We start from the raw sequence: 12,957 nt of genomic DNA on the forward strand, positions 1-12,957 counted from the left end.
GAAGGATTTAGTTAGCAAAGTGTTTTATATAATTAGTGGAGGATGTCTGTCCGGCGCGCGAGGGCCAGTCAGAGATTTCCAATCTTCATTTTTCATTGATGTTATCCTGACGAGCTGAGGCTTTTACGGTGACCGTCCGCGGGTATAATTGGGAACGGGGGTTCGATCCCACAGTAGGCTCGTGATAGTTTGATATCTTGAATACATCACGTTTTCTTTTTGCCAGATTTCGGCTCTGAGAACACAACTTCGTGTTCTCATGTGAACCGTCAAACGCTGGTTTGATTTACATTTTTATGATGTGTTCAAAAGCAATGGGTGTTCATCGTTTATAGTTAATGTTCAGAGTGAACATTAAACTAAGTTATTGAGAGAGAGAGAGAGAGAGAGAGAGAGAGAGAGAGAGAGAGAGAGAGAGAGAGAGAGAGAGAGAGAGAGAGAGAGAGAGAGAGAGAGAGAGAGAGAGAGAGAGATAGAGAGAGAGAGATAGATAGATAGGGACGGAGGGGGGGGGGAATTGTTGAACAAACTAAGTTTTTACTCGAATTTTTAGGTGTTTTAATATACTTTCTGACAGTTCAAAAAAATGTTTTGCCGGTGAAAATTATCACGTAGTTCAAATGCAAACAAAAGAAAGTCTTAAGAAAATGGAAAAGATGGAAATTTGTTTATTTTGGCAATATTAATGTTGTGTACTTGTTTGGTGTTTGTTTGTGTTCTTGTTTGTGGTGATGCTGTGTTTGTGCTTTAGGGAAATGTTGTAGCTGTATTGTGAGTACATGTGATGTGTAAATAGGCGCATTTAATGTGTAAATAGGCGCATGTAATGTGTAAATAGGCGCATTTAATGTGTAAATAGGCGCATTTAATGTGTAAATAGGCCCGTGTGATGTGTAAATAGGCGCATGTGATGTGTAAATAGGCGCATTTAATGTGTAAATAGACCCTTGTGATGTGTAAATAGGCGCATGTGATGTGTAAATAGGCGTATTAAATGTGTAAATAGGCGTATTAAATGTGTAAATAGGCGCATATAATGTGTAAATAGGCGCATTTAATGTGTAAATAGGCGTATTAAATGTGTAAATAGGCCCATGTGATGTGTAAATAGGCGCATGTAATGTGTAAATAGGCGCATGTAATGTGTAAATACGCGCATTTAATGTGTAAATAGGCGCATGTAATGTGTAAATAGGCGCACATTTAACGTGTAAATAGGCGTGTATGTAATGTGTATTCAAGTTGATTATTCTCGCCATTCGTCTGAATTATCACTAAAATGTTCACTGTTACCTGTTGACGATTTGAAGAGTTCTTATATTCCCACAGTTTGATCTGTAGTTTAAGGCGGTTCCTTGGTCGTGTGAGTCTGTTGCCCAACCATTTGGGGTGGACGGTAGAGCGACGGTCTCGCTTCATGCAGGTCGGCGTTCAATTCCCGACCGTCCAAGTGGATGGGCGCCATTCCTTCCCCTCCGTTCCATCCCAATTCCTAAGCCTGACCCCTTCCCAGTGCTATATAGTCGTAATGGCTTGGCGCTGTCTCCTGATAGTTAAGAATAATAATAATGGTTTTCGTGGCATGAAGGTCCAGGCTGGCTGGTTATCTTGAGGTTATCTTGAGATGATTTTGGGGCTTTTAGTGTCCCCGCGGCCCGGTCCTCGACCAGGCCTCCACTCCCAGGAAGCAGCCCGTGACAGTTGACTAACACCCAGGTACCTATTTTACTGCTAGGTAACAGGGGCATAGGGTGAAAGAAACTGCCCATTGTTTCTCGCCGGCGCCTGGGATCGAACCCAGGACCACAGGATCACAAGTCCAGCGTGCTGTCCGCTCGGCCGACTCCGCTAACTGGGATTGAAACTTGTCCAGTTGTGTGTTCTCACTCTCACTCACCGGTCATTCACCATCGCCGCTGAGGACACAATCAATATAGTGAACATGTGAACAAGCCTGGACGGTCTCCAGGCATATATGACGCTGAAAACTCACACCCCAGAAGTGACTCGAACCCATACTGCTAGAAGCAATGCAACTGATGTACAGGATCCCTTAACCACTCGACCAACACGACCGGACAAAAGAGAGATGGTAGTCGAGGCTATTTCCATCCCCCCCCGCCGGCACTCGGTTGGTAATCTTGGGCATGGTATAGTGAACATCTTCAATGAACAAGTCCCAATAAATGTTTCTGATAATTTCGGTATTTTATAGCAGTTCATTTTGTAACAATTTTGTTCATTTTAATTTTTTTTAAGAACCATTAACGACCATGATGAGTGTTCTTATATATTTAAACCGATTATGTTTTTTGAGGTAAACGACCAAAAATGATTTTCGGGAGTTATAATGGATTTTGTGAGAACAATCCTTCTTAATACGTCGCGTTTCTTACGGAGTCGACCAATCCTTTAAAAATGCAATATATTTAAAAAATTTTTTTTAAAACGTCGTAATGTTAACGTTTACTGAACGAAGACCACGATGGGGTTCTTGTAGGTTTTTAGAATTGGTTTTACCGCGGTATGCCTCAGGTAGTTACAATTTCTCCCGCTTCCTGAGATGGCGCTGTACTGGAGCCTTTCCTTGTGAAGACTACTCATAGCCCAGTGGATAGAGCTTGGGCTTCACACGCGTGGGGAGGGTCCAGGGTTCGAGTTCCTAAGTATCTAAATAAAGGGATATATATATTAACGTTCCATTTAGCCGGAATTAGGTGACGGGGGCCATGCTGTCATGGTTGTTGTTTAAGATTCCTTACGTAGACCAAAACGTTCAAAGCAGCACGGGCTATGGTGATCCCGATTTTGTGAAGGTATACCGCCTGCATCACAAGCACTGTAGTTATCATTTTTATCTCGTAGTTCTTTTTACCAAATGTCAAGTTTAAAATTTGTAATACAATTTTGAAATTTTATTTCAAAATCTTAAATCTTTTGTTATTTCTATATAGCGTTCTTGGATGTGACCTTCGAGACTGCCTTTGTGATCTTGATGGTGTTGAGCTGTTTTCTGATAACCTTCTGGGTCTGGGTCGTGCCTGGGGTCGTCCCTGGGGGTCGTGCCTGGGGTCGTCTCTGGGGGTCGTGCCTGGGGGTCGTCCCTGGGGTCGTGCCTGGGGTCGTCCCTGGGGGTCGTGCCTAGGGGTCGTGCCTAGGGGTCGTCCCTGGGGTCGTGCCTAGGGGTCGTGCCTGGGGTCGTCCCTGGGGGTCGTCTCTGGGGGTTGTGCCTAGGGGTCGTCCCTGGGGGTCGTCTCGGGGTCGTCTCTGGGGGTTGTGCCTAGGGGTCGTGCCTGGGGTCGTCCCTGGGGGTCGTGCCTAGGGGTCGTCCCTGGGGGTCGTGCCTAGGGGTCATGCCTGGGGTCGTGCCTGGGGTCGTGCCTGGGGGTCGTCCCTGGGGTCGTGCCTGGGGGTCGTCCCTGGGGTCGTCCCTGGGGGTCGTGCCTGGGGGTCGTGCCTGGGGGTCGTCCCTGGGGTCGTGCCTGGGGGTCGTCCCTGGGGTCGTGCCTGGGGTCGTGCCTGGGGGTCGTCCCTGGGGGTCGTCCCTGGGGTCGTCCAGTGACCGCCCGTGTCCCCCTACTACCATTTCTCATTTTAAATCATTAATCATTTGCTCATTCTTTTAATTCCCTCAATATCTTATACGTTGTTATCATGTCTCCTGTTTTTTGTCTCCTGTTCACCTATCCAGCGTTGTAAGGTTGAATTCTTTAGAGGCTGCATATTTAACTGCTGTTCTGACATAGGTTGTATATAATGTTCCGAACGCCTCAAGTTTGGACTTCATAAATGACCATTACTAGTGAAGGTGGCGGAGCTGCTTGAGGCTGCGTTGATGCTGTTGGTGAGGGGACGATCTGGATGCTATCTGGCTGAGATAAAAGCCAGCATCCGGCACGAGATGTCGAGGTCTGGGGCGCTACTCTTGACATCCTTCACAAAGGTCTCAGATACCCACCCAACACCTCGTATCTTGAGTTTCTCTGCACGACGACATGGTTTCGAAAAGTATATATTTATATATATATAACTGAAAACTCGCACCCCAGAAGTGATTCGAACCCATACTGCCAGGAGCACTCTGGTTAAGGTGTCCTGTACGCCAGTTACAGAGTGTTCCTGGCAGTATGGGTTCGAGTCACTTCTGGGGTGGGAGTTTTCAGTTGCATATATGTCTGGGGACCATTCAGGCTTGTTCGCATGGGGTCGGAACCAAGACGATGTGTATATATATATACACACGCCGTCTTGGTTTCTTCAATTTCAAAAGACTTGTAGGCAGTTTGGAGGTTTGTTTTGTGTATGGAGGATACTGATACATGCCGCTGGAGAACTGGGCCACGAAGCAGTTTGTAATTAGCGAAAAAAAAAAACGTTGAAAACAAAATCTTTTACAGTGAATACATTGGGTTACTACGTCTGGTAATTATTATATACACACGGGAATAATATACATTTGAGAATACGTACATTTAAGTGTATTTTAAGTGTTCGCAAGTGAATACCAATTACAAGACTTTTTGCTTTTTAGCAAGTGAACGTTAAAAAGTGAACCTTTTTTTTTTAATAAGTGAACTGTGATAAGAGCCCTGATGCGTTGAGTGGGCGTGCGTGGGCGTAGTGCACGGGCGTGAGGAAGAGAAGGGCGTGATAAGGAAGGGGGTGATAAGGAAGGAAGGGGTGGAGTCCCCCCCCCAATCTATAAGACAGCCATCATGGAGTACAATATCATGGATCTGCTGGAGGGCAAGGTAGTATGTTTATGTTGTCTGTTCTTATGTGCGTGTGTTTGTCGCTTGTGTTTATGTGGGTGTGTTTGTGACCTGTGTTTATGTGGGTGTGTTTGTCGCTTGTGTTTATGTGGGTGTGTTTGTCGCCTGTGTTTATGTGGGTGTGTTTGTCGCTTGTGTTTGTGGTGTGTTTGTCGCTTGTGTTTGTGGTGTGTTTGTCGCTTGTGTTTATGTGGGTGTTTGTCGCCTGTGTTTATGTGGGTGTGTTTGTCGCCTGTGTTTATGTGGGTGTGTTTGTCGCCTGTGTTTATGTGGGTGTGTTTGTCGCCTGTGTTTGTGGGTGTGTTTGTCGCTTGTGTTTATGTGGGTGTGTTTGTCGCTTGTGTTTATGTGGGTGTGTTTGTCGCCTGTGTTTATGTGGGTGTGTTTGTCGCCTGTGTTTATGTGGGTGTGTTTGTCGCTTGTGTTTATGTGGGTGTGTTTGTCGCCTGTGTTTATGTGGGTGTGTTTGTCGCCTGTGTTTGTGGGTGTGTTTGTCGCTTGTGTTTATGTGGGTGTGTTTGTCGCTTGTGTTTATGTGGGTGTGTTTGTCGCCTGTGTTTATGTGGGTGTGTTTGTCGCCTGTGTTTATGTGGGTGTGTTTGTCGCCTGTGTTTATGTGGGTGTGTTTGTCGCTTGTGTTTATGTGGGTGTGTTTGTCGCCTGTGTTTATGTGGGTGTGTTTGTCGCTTGTGTTTATGTGGGTGTGTTTGTCGCTTGTGTTTATGTGGGTGTGTTTGTTGCCTGTGTTTATGTGGGTGTGTTTGTTGCCTGTGTTTATGTGGGTGTGTTTGTCGCTTGTGTTTATGCGGGTGTGTTTGTCGCCTGTGTTTATGTGGGTGTGTTTGTCGCCTGTGTTTATGTGGGTGTGTTTGTCGCTTGTGTTTATGTGGGTGTGTTTGTCGCCTGTGTTTATGTGGGTGTGTTTGTCGCTTGTGTTTATGTGGGTGTGTTTGTCGCTTGTGTTTATGTGGGTGTGTTTGTTGCCTGTGTTTATGTGGGTGTGTTTGTTGCCTGTGTTTATGTGGGTGTGTTTGTCGCTTGTGTTTATGCGGGTGTGTTTGTCGCTTGTGTTTATGTGGGTGTGTTTGTCGCTTGTGTTTATGTGGGTGTGTTTGTTACCTGTGTTTGTGGTGTGTTTGTCGCTTGTGTTTATGTGGGTGTGTTTGTCGCCTGTGTTTATGGGCAACATTTACTCCAAATGTGCAATGTTTGTGTGTGATGTTTACGAAATGTTTGACCACCGTTTACATACCGTTCTAACATCGGTGTTTTTGTATCAGTGCCGGGCAGCCGGTGCCACGGAGAGCCCAGGTTCGAATCCTTGAGGCCTCATTAGAGTTTAGAGCGATGCCATGGCTTGGACCATACTTAATATGTCGATCACATACGCTAGGCCTTAATAAGCCGTGAATGTTGCTAGCAATACTGCAACATTAACCTAAGCTAGCGGAGGCAACACAGGTGTACTCACCTAGTTGTGCTTGTGGGGGTTGAGCTCTGGCTCTTTGGTCCCGCCTCTCAACTGATGTACAGGTTCCTGAGCCTACTGAGCTCTCTCATGTCTAGATTTGAAACTGTGTATGGAGTCAGCCTCCACCACATCACTGCCTAATGCATTCCATTTGTTAACTACTCTGATACCTGACAACTGGGTGGACAGCGCTTCGGATTCGTAGTCCTGAGGTTCCGGGTTCGATCCCCGGTGGAGGCAGAGACAAAATGTTTTTCACCCTGATGCCCTAGTTACCTAGCAGTAAATAGGTACCTGGGAGTTAGACAGCTGCTACGGGCTGCTTCCTGGGGGTGGAAGCCTGGTCGAGGACCGGGCCGCGGGGACACTAAAGCTCCGAAATCATCTCAAGATAACCTCAAGATGACACTGAAAAAGTTCTTTCTAATGTCCCTGTGGCTCATTTGGGTACTCAGCTTCCCCCTGTGTCCCCTTGTGCGTGTATCACCCTTTTTAAATAATCCATCCTTATCTACACTGTCAATTCCTCTGAAAATTTTGTATGCAGTGATCATGTCTCCCCGAGCTCTTTTGCCTTCCAGCGACGTAAGGTGCAGTTCACGCAGCCTTTTTTCGTAACTCATGCCTCTTAGTTCTGGGACTAGCCTAGTGACATACCTCTGACATTTTTTCCAGCTTCGTCTTGTGCTTGACAAGGTACGGGCTCCATCCTGGGGCTGCATACTCTAGGATTAGTCTTACATATGTGGTATACAAGGTTCTGAATGATTCCTTACACAGGTTCCTGAAAGCAGTTCTGATGTTAGCCAGCCTTGCATACGCCGCAGATGTTATCATTTTGATGTGGGCTTCAGGAGACAGGTTTGGTGTAATACCAATTCCTAGGTATTTTTCTCTGTCCGATTCATGAAGGACTTCATCTCCCATTCGGTATCCTGTGTCTGGCCTCCTATTTCCACCGCCTAGTTTCATTACCTTACATTTACTCGGGTTGAACTGTAATAGCCATTTGTTGGACCATTCATTCAGTTTGTCTAGGTCATCTTGTAGCCTACTACTGTCTTCCTCTATCTTAATCCTCCTCGTAATTTTTGCATCAGCAGCAAACAGTGAGAGTCCCAGCTGTGTCTGGGTACAAGTGACAGGATGAACAACCCAGCGGGTTTTCTTCCTTTTGGGGAGTGTTGTACTTGTTGCTATGGCGGTGTGTCCACTCACAGGATGAGTGGCGCTGCCCAAAAAACTCGCCCCTCGGGGCAAAATTAAAAAAAAAGAAAAGAAAAAAGTGAGAGGAACGAGTCTATACCCTGTGGGAGATCATTTACATATATCAGAAACAGTATAGGTCCAAGGACTGACCCCTGCGGGACTCCGCTTGTGACGTCTCGCCACTGCACTCCCCCCATCACACACCTCTAAACACAAGTATATACTAACTTCAAACATTCTGGAGAAACATCTCAAAATATGTTACGCTTCTCATAAGGAAAACAATAGTTAATGAATGACATTGCACAACTGGTGACAATGGCGCCCACTCAGACATTCTCGTTCATCTCACGTCTAATACATGTCCCGGTCGTACAGCCGCGTACCACTCACCACCTCTCATACAACACAATACAATAACCTCTCATACAACACAATACAGTAACCTCTCATACAACACAATACAGTAACCTCTCATACAACACAATACAATAACCTCTCATACAACACAATACAGTAACCTCTCATACAACACAATACAGTAACCTCTCATACAACAGAATACAGTAACCTCTCGTACAACAATACAATAACCTCTCATACAACATAATACAATAACCTCTCATACAACATAATACAATAACCTCTCATATAGCACAATACAATAACCTCTCATATAGCACAATACAATAACCTCTCATATAGCACAATACAATAACCTCTCATATAGCACAATACAATAACCTCTCATATAACACAATACAATAGGGGGAATACAATGGCATCACATCACACACACATAATCAGAATATATATACAATACCGCTGCACTGATGACAGTAAATGGTAATTGTGTAGTGTATAACAAAGTGAGGAATGATGACTGAAGAATATATAACTTAGTGAATAGTGAGAAATCAGGTAAATACCTGAGACTGGATTCACGAAGCAGTTACGCAAGCACTTACGAACCTGTCCATTTTTTCTCAATCTTTGGCGGCTTTGGTTACAATTATTAAACAGTTAATGAGCCCCGAAGCACCAGGAGGCTGTTTGTAACAATAACAACAGTTGACTGGCAAGTTTTCATGCTTGTAAACTGTTTAATAAATGTAACCAAAGATACCAAAGATTGAGGAAAAAATGTACACGTTCGTAAGTACTTGCGTAACTGCTTCGTGAATCTGGCCCCCTGGTTCGTAACATGAAGATCGTCAATAGTCACGAATTCGTACATAGCTGTTAGATAGTAGTATACTGACTTAGTAAGGAATGCTTTATAAAATGAAGCTAAAACACAGAAATAAATAATCCTAGGCCTAGTATATAGCACACATATATGTACCATATATGTACCTTAGGCCTCGTATATCAGGCCTAGGAAGTTTAGGTTAGGTTAGGTTAGGTTAGGTTAGGTTAGGTTAGGTTAGTTTGTCTTTGCAACAAAGGTAAAAAAATATGTTTTCCTGTTCAACTCAATAGTACCGATTTTTACTTTCTAATTTCGTTGAACGTTGGTATTTTTACTATAGTCCTCATCGTTACTACGAGTACTACCAACACAGGAGGATATGGGTGGGTGTGGGTGTGTGTGTGGGTGTGTGTGTGGGTGTGTGTGTGGGTGTGTGTGTGGGTGTGTGTGTGGGTGTGTGTGTGGGTGTGTGTGTGGGTGTGTGTGTGTGGGTGTGTGTGTGTGGGTGTGTGTGTGTGGGTGTGTGTGTGTGGGTGTGTGTGTGGGTGTGTGTGTGGGTGTGTGTGTGGGTGTGTGTGTGGGTGTGTGTGTGGGTGTGTGTGTGGGTGTGTGTGTGTGTGTGTGTGTATGGGTGTGTGTGTGGGTGTGTGTGTGGGTGTGTGTGTGGGTGGTTTTCAACATAGCGTTAGGAATCTCCATAACATTAGGTGTAAGTGTTCTCTAACTCTCTCGTTCTCTTGTAAGGGGGGGGGAGAGGGAAAGGGGGGAGAGGGAGAGAGAGGGGGGGGAGAGAGAGAGAAAGGGGGGAGAGGGAGAGAGAGGGGGGGGAGAGAGAGAAAGGGGGGAGAGGGAGAGAGAGGGGGGAGAGAAAGAGAAGGAGAGAGAGGGGGGGAGAGAGAGAGAGGGGAGGGGAGAGAGAGGGAGGGAGGGAGAGGGAGAGAGAGGGGGGAGAGAAAGAGAAGGGGAGAGAGAGGGGGGGGGGAGAGAGAGAGGGGGGGGGGGAGAGAGGGAGGGAGGGAGAGAGAGAGGGAGGGGGTAGATGCACGGTCACTGTGCTCACATTACGACACATATTCTTGGTGGGAATGACACTTTCATGGTCCTCAATTGTTGACACAGTATACAGGTCCCTGGCGCCCGGCCCAGGGGCGTGGGGCCTCGCTCCCCCCCCCCCCCGCCCCCCTCACTGTATCTGTGGTGTACATCCTCTGGTGTTATTAATGCAGGATGCAACACACTTGACACAACAACATGATAAGCTGGCACCTTACACTTCTGTTTGAACTTGGAAATTGTGAGAATATTTGAGGGTTTACAAGGGGAAGAGAACGAACACACACACACACACACACACACACACACACACACACACACACACACACACATACACACACACACACACACACACACACACACACACACACACACACACACACACACACAAAGACTTGGGGGTTGATATCACGCCAGACCTGTCCCCTGCAGCCCATATCAAGAGGATAACATCATCGGATATGCCAGGCTGGCCAACATAAGAACTGCCTTTAGAAACTTGTGTAAGGAATCGTTCAGGACCCTGTATACCACGTATGTAAGACCAATCCTGGAGTATGCAGCTCCAACCTGGAGTCCATACCTAGTTAAACACAAGACAAAGTTAGAGAAGATTAAGCGGTATGCCACCAGGCTCGTCCCGGAACTGAAAGGAATGAGCTGCGAGGATAGGCCAAAGGAGCTGAACCTCGCATCCCTGGAAAACAGGAGAGTAAGGGGAGACATGATAACAACCTACAAAATTCTCAGGGGAATTGACAGGGTGGACAAAGACAAACTCTTCAACACGGGTGGGACACGAACAAGGGGACACAGGTGGAAACTTAGTACCCAGATGAGCCACAGAGACGTTAAAGAATTTTTTCAGTGTCAGAGTAGTTAACGGATGGAATGCATTAGGCAGTGATGTGGTGGAGGCTGACTCCATACACAGTATCAAATGTAGGTATGATAGAGCCCAGTAGGCTCAGGAATCTGTACACCAGTTGATTGACAGTTGAGAGGCGGGACTAAAGAGCCAAAGCTCAACCCCCGCGTGCACAAATAGGCGAGTACAAATAGGCGAGTACACACACACACACACAGCCTACAGTATGTGGAGATACAGGACAGCAACAGGTACAGCAAAGACTGAAGGAAGTACAGCAGAGGTAGCACAGCATAGATTAAGGAAGGCTACAGCACGGCTACAGACGAATACAGCAGCATTAGGGCGTGAAAGAGAAGCATGTCAGGAGTTACCACGTTGGTTGAATAGTCACTTAACGAGGCCATTCCGGGTCTCCTGATCATAATAAGGGACTCAGACTAACAACATGTGAGAGTAACTTGTTCAAGATACAAACAAGCACAAATACGTGAACACGGGAACATGGGAGAACACGCTAACTGAAGAACATCATGAGCAGCACACGTAGAACTGGGGAGAGTCTTCATAGTCGCCAGGAATCTTGTTATGGTGGCTTCCACAACACTTATCAAACGTACGTGCGACCCACCCTCGAGTATGCAGCTCTGGAAACCCCCCACCTGTAAAAACACAGTAAACAGAAGGAAAATATATCAAGGGATATACAATAATGCTTTTCCTGAACCCAGGAAATCTCCCCTCTCCCCCTTCAATGTCTGAGGAGACTCGACCTGACAATACTGAAGGAAATGGAGAAACGTGGGGACATGATAACAGCATACAAGGTATCGAGACGAAAGTAAAATGGGAAGTTGTATCGTAAATTCCTTCAGCTGGTGCTCGCTGGACATCAGTCTCTCTGGTTATGTAAACAACACAGTGGTTCTAGCATGTATCATCACTGATGATTGTCCAGGCTGTTGTGGGCGGGGGGTCGGAGAGGCAGAGATGGCGTGGGAAGGGACATGGGTAAGGAAATGGGTGAGAACTGGGAGGTAAGGGGGGTGGGTATGGAGATTATTCAGAGAACGAAGGTAGGAATAAGAGCGAAGTGGATAAAAGACTAAATGGGTGGAACTGGATAGGAAGGGCATGAAACGGATGTAGGGTGTCTTAAGAAGGGCAAGGAAGGGGGGTGAGAAGTGGACGAGAAGGGACGAAGACGCAGTAGGGAGAGAAGGAATATAGAAAAGGCTGCTGGCGGGGGTATGGGGCGCCATCTTTCTACCAATTTACAAGTTAAAAACAATTTTTCCACGAAGAGGGAGCCAAAGCGGTGCGGGTGACGTCCTGGTTCACCGCTCTACTGGGGTGATGGTGCACTATTGGGATGGTGCACTACCATGACTTCAGCAGTTGCAGCATACAAGCCACCATCCCGCCCCCCTCCCTTTCACCCTGAGACAGCACCTACCTATCCTTCCCGCCATCATAGTCAGAACATTGCATTTGCTGGGGGTTGAACTCCAGCAACCACTTGTCAGGTCATTATACTCGTCCTGCAGCTTGTTGACTCCGTGCAACGTATTTGTGTCCAAGTATTGATTTCTGTGGACCACCACTAATTAACTTCACACCCTTGATTGTTCTTCTTTCATTGATATTTTTTTTATTATTATTCTTTCATTGATATTTTTTTTATTATTATTCTTTCATTGATATTTTCTTGTATTACTTCAAGCCATAAACCCCTCTTTGTTTTTGTACCCATCTTGTGTACTGGAGTTGTTCTGCACTCCAAGCCTAGCCTGACGCCAGGCCTGACTTGGGATATCATGGCCCCACAGGCCCACTACAACCTAGTTGGTCGGGCACTTCTTGCAGAAACGTGTCTTAATTTTTTCTTGAAGTCCATCTTTGTTCAAATGAATTTTCTTACAATTGCTGGGAGGGTATTGAATAGCTGTGGATCTCTGATGTTCTGTTGTACTCGAGCAAAAGTGCACAAAATAGTCACAAGGTGATATATTTATGGGATATTATTGAGGTCGTAAAATGGGATCGAACCCTCGTCCCTAGGGGTGTTCGGGGATGTGGATTCGATCCTATTATATGGCCTCAATTTTTTTTGTATTAAACCAGAGCTTCCCGGCCATCTGGAAGTTCAAAAACATGCACTCTGTGTTTCTTTAACCTACACCTCCTCCCACCTTCCCTCTCTCCTGTTCTCCCCATCTCCCCTCCCTCCTCTCTGTCCGGTCTGATGTCATCGTATCCAAGAATTCATGGTTCAAGAGGCAGGATGCATCATTGTTGAACTAGTGACTCTGGTGTTGGGGTATCATGATCCTTCTTTTCAGATGTTCCACTAGATCTTCGTATTGTCTTTCCCTTGGCACTGTCCTGTGGT

At 46.0% G+C, this 12,957-nt stretch overlaps 1 protein-coding gene across 14 annotated transcripts in view; it reads left to right on the plus strand.

The window, feature by feature from the left end:
- LOC123773988 (ATP-binding cassette sub-family C member 12) overlaps nucleotides 1-12,957 on the plus strand; it is a 208,392-nt gene that overhangs the window by 113,956 nt on the left and 81,479 nt on the right. For 2 of the 14 annotated variants that reach the window (XM_069318718.1, XM_069318720.1), the window contains exon 2: nucleotides 4,398-4,751. The exons of 4 other annotated variants lie outside the window; for them this stretch is intronic. In XM_069318718.1, the coding sequence (XP_069174819.1) occupies nucleotides 4,716-4,751 (36 nt within the window). In that variant the 5' untranslated portion in view covers nucleotides 4,398-4,715. Of the gene's footprint in view, nucleotides 11-3,516; nucleotides 4,009-4,158; nucleotides 4,752-12,957 lie in introns of those variants that run through there. 8 more of the 14 variants (XM_045768026.2, XM_045768024.2, XM_069318721.1 and 5 more) reach the window with 8 other exon arrangements.

Source organism: Procambarus clarkii, chromosome 91 (genome assembly GCF_040958095.1).
Source record: "Procambarus clarkii isolate CNS0578487 chromosome 91, FALCON_Pclarkii_2.0, whole genome shotgun sequence".
Lineage (NCBI taxonomy): Eukaryota > Metazoa > Arthropoda > Malacostraca > Decapoda > Cambaridae > Procambarus > Procambarus clarkii.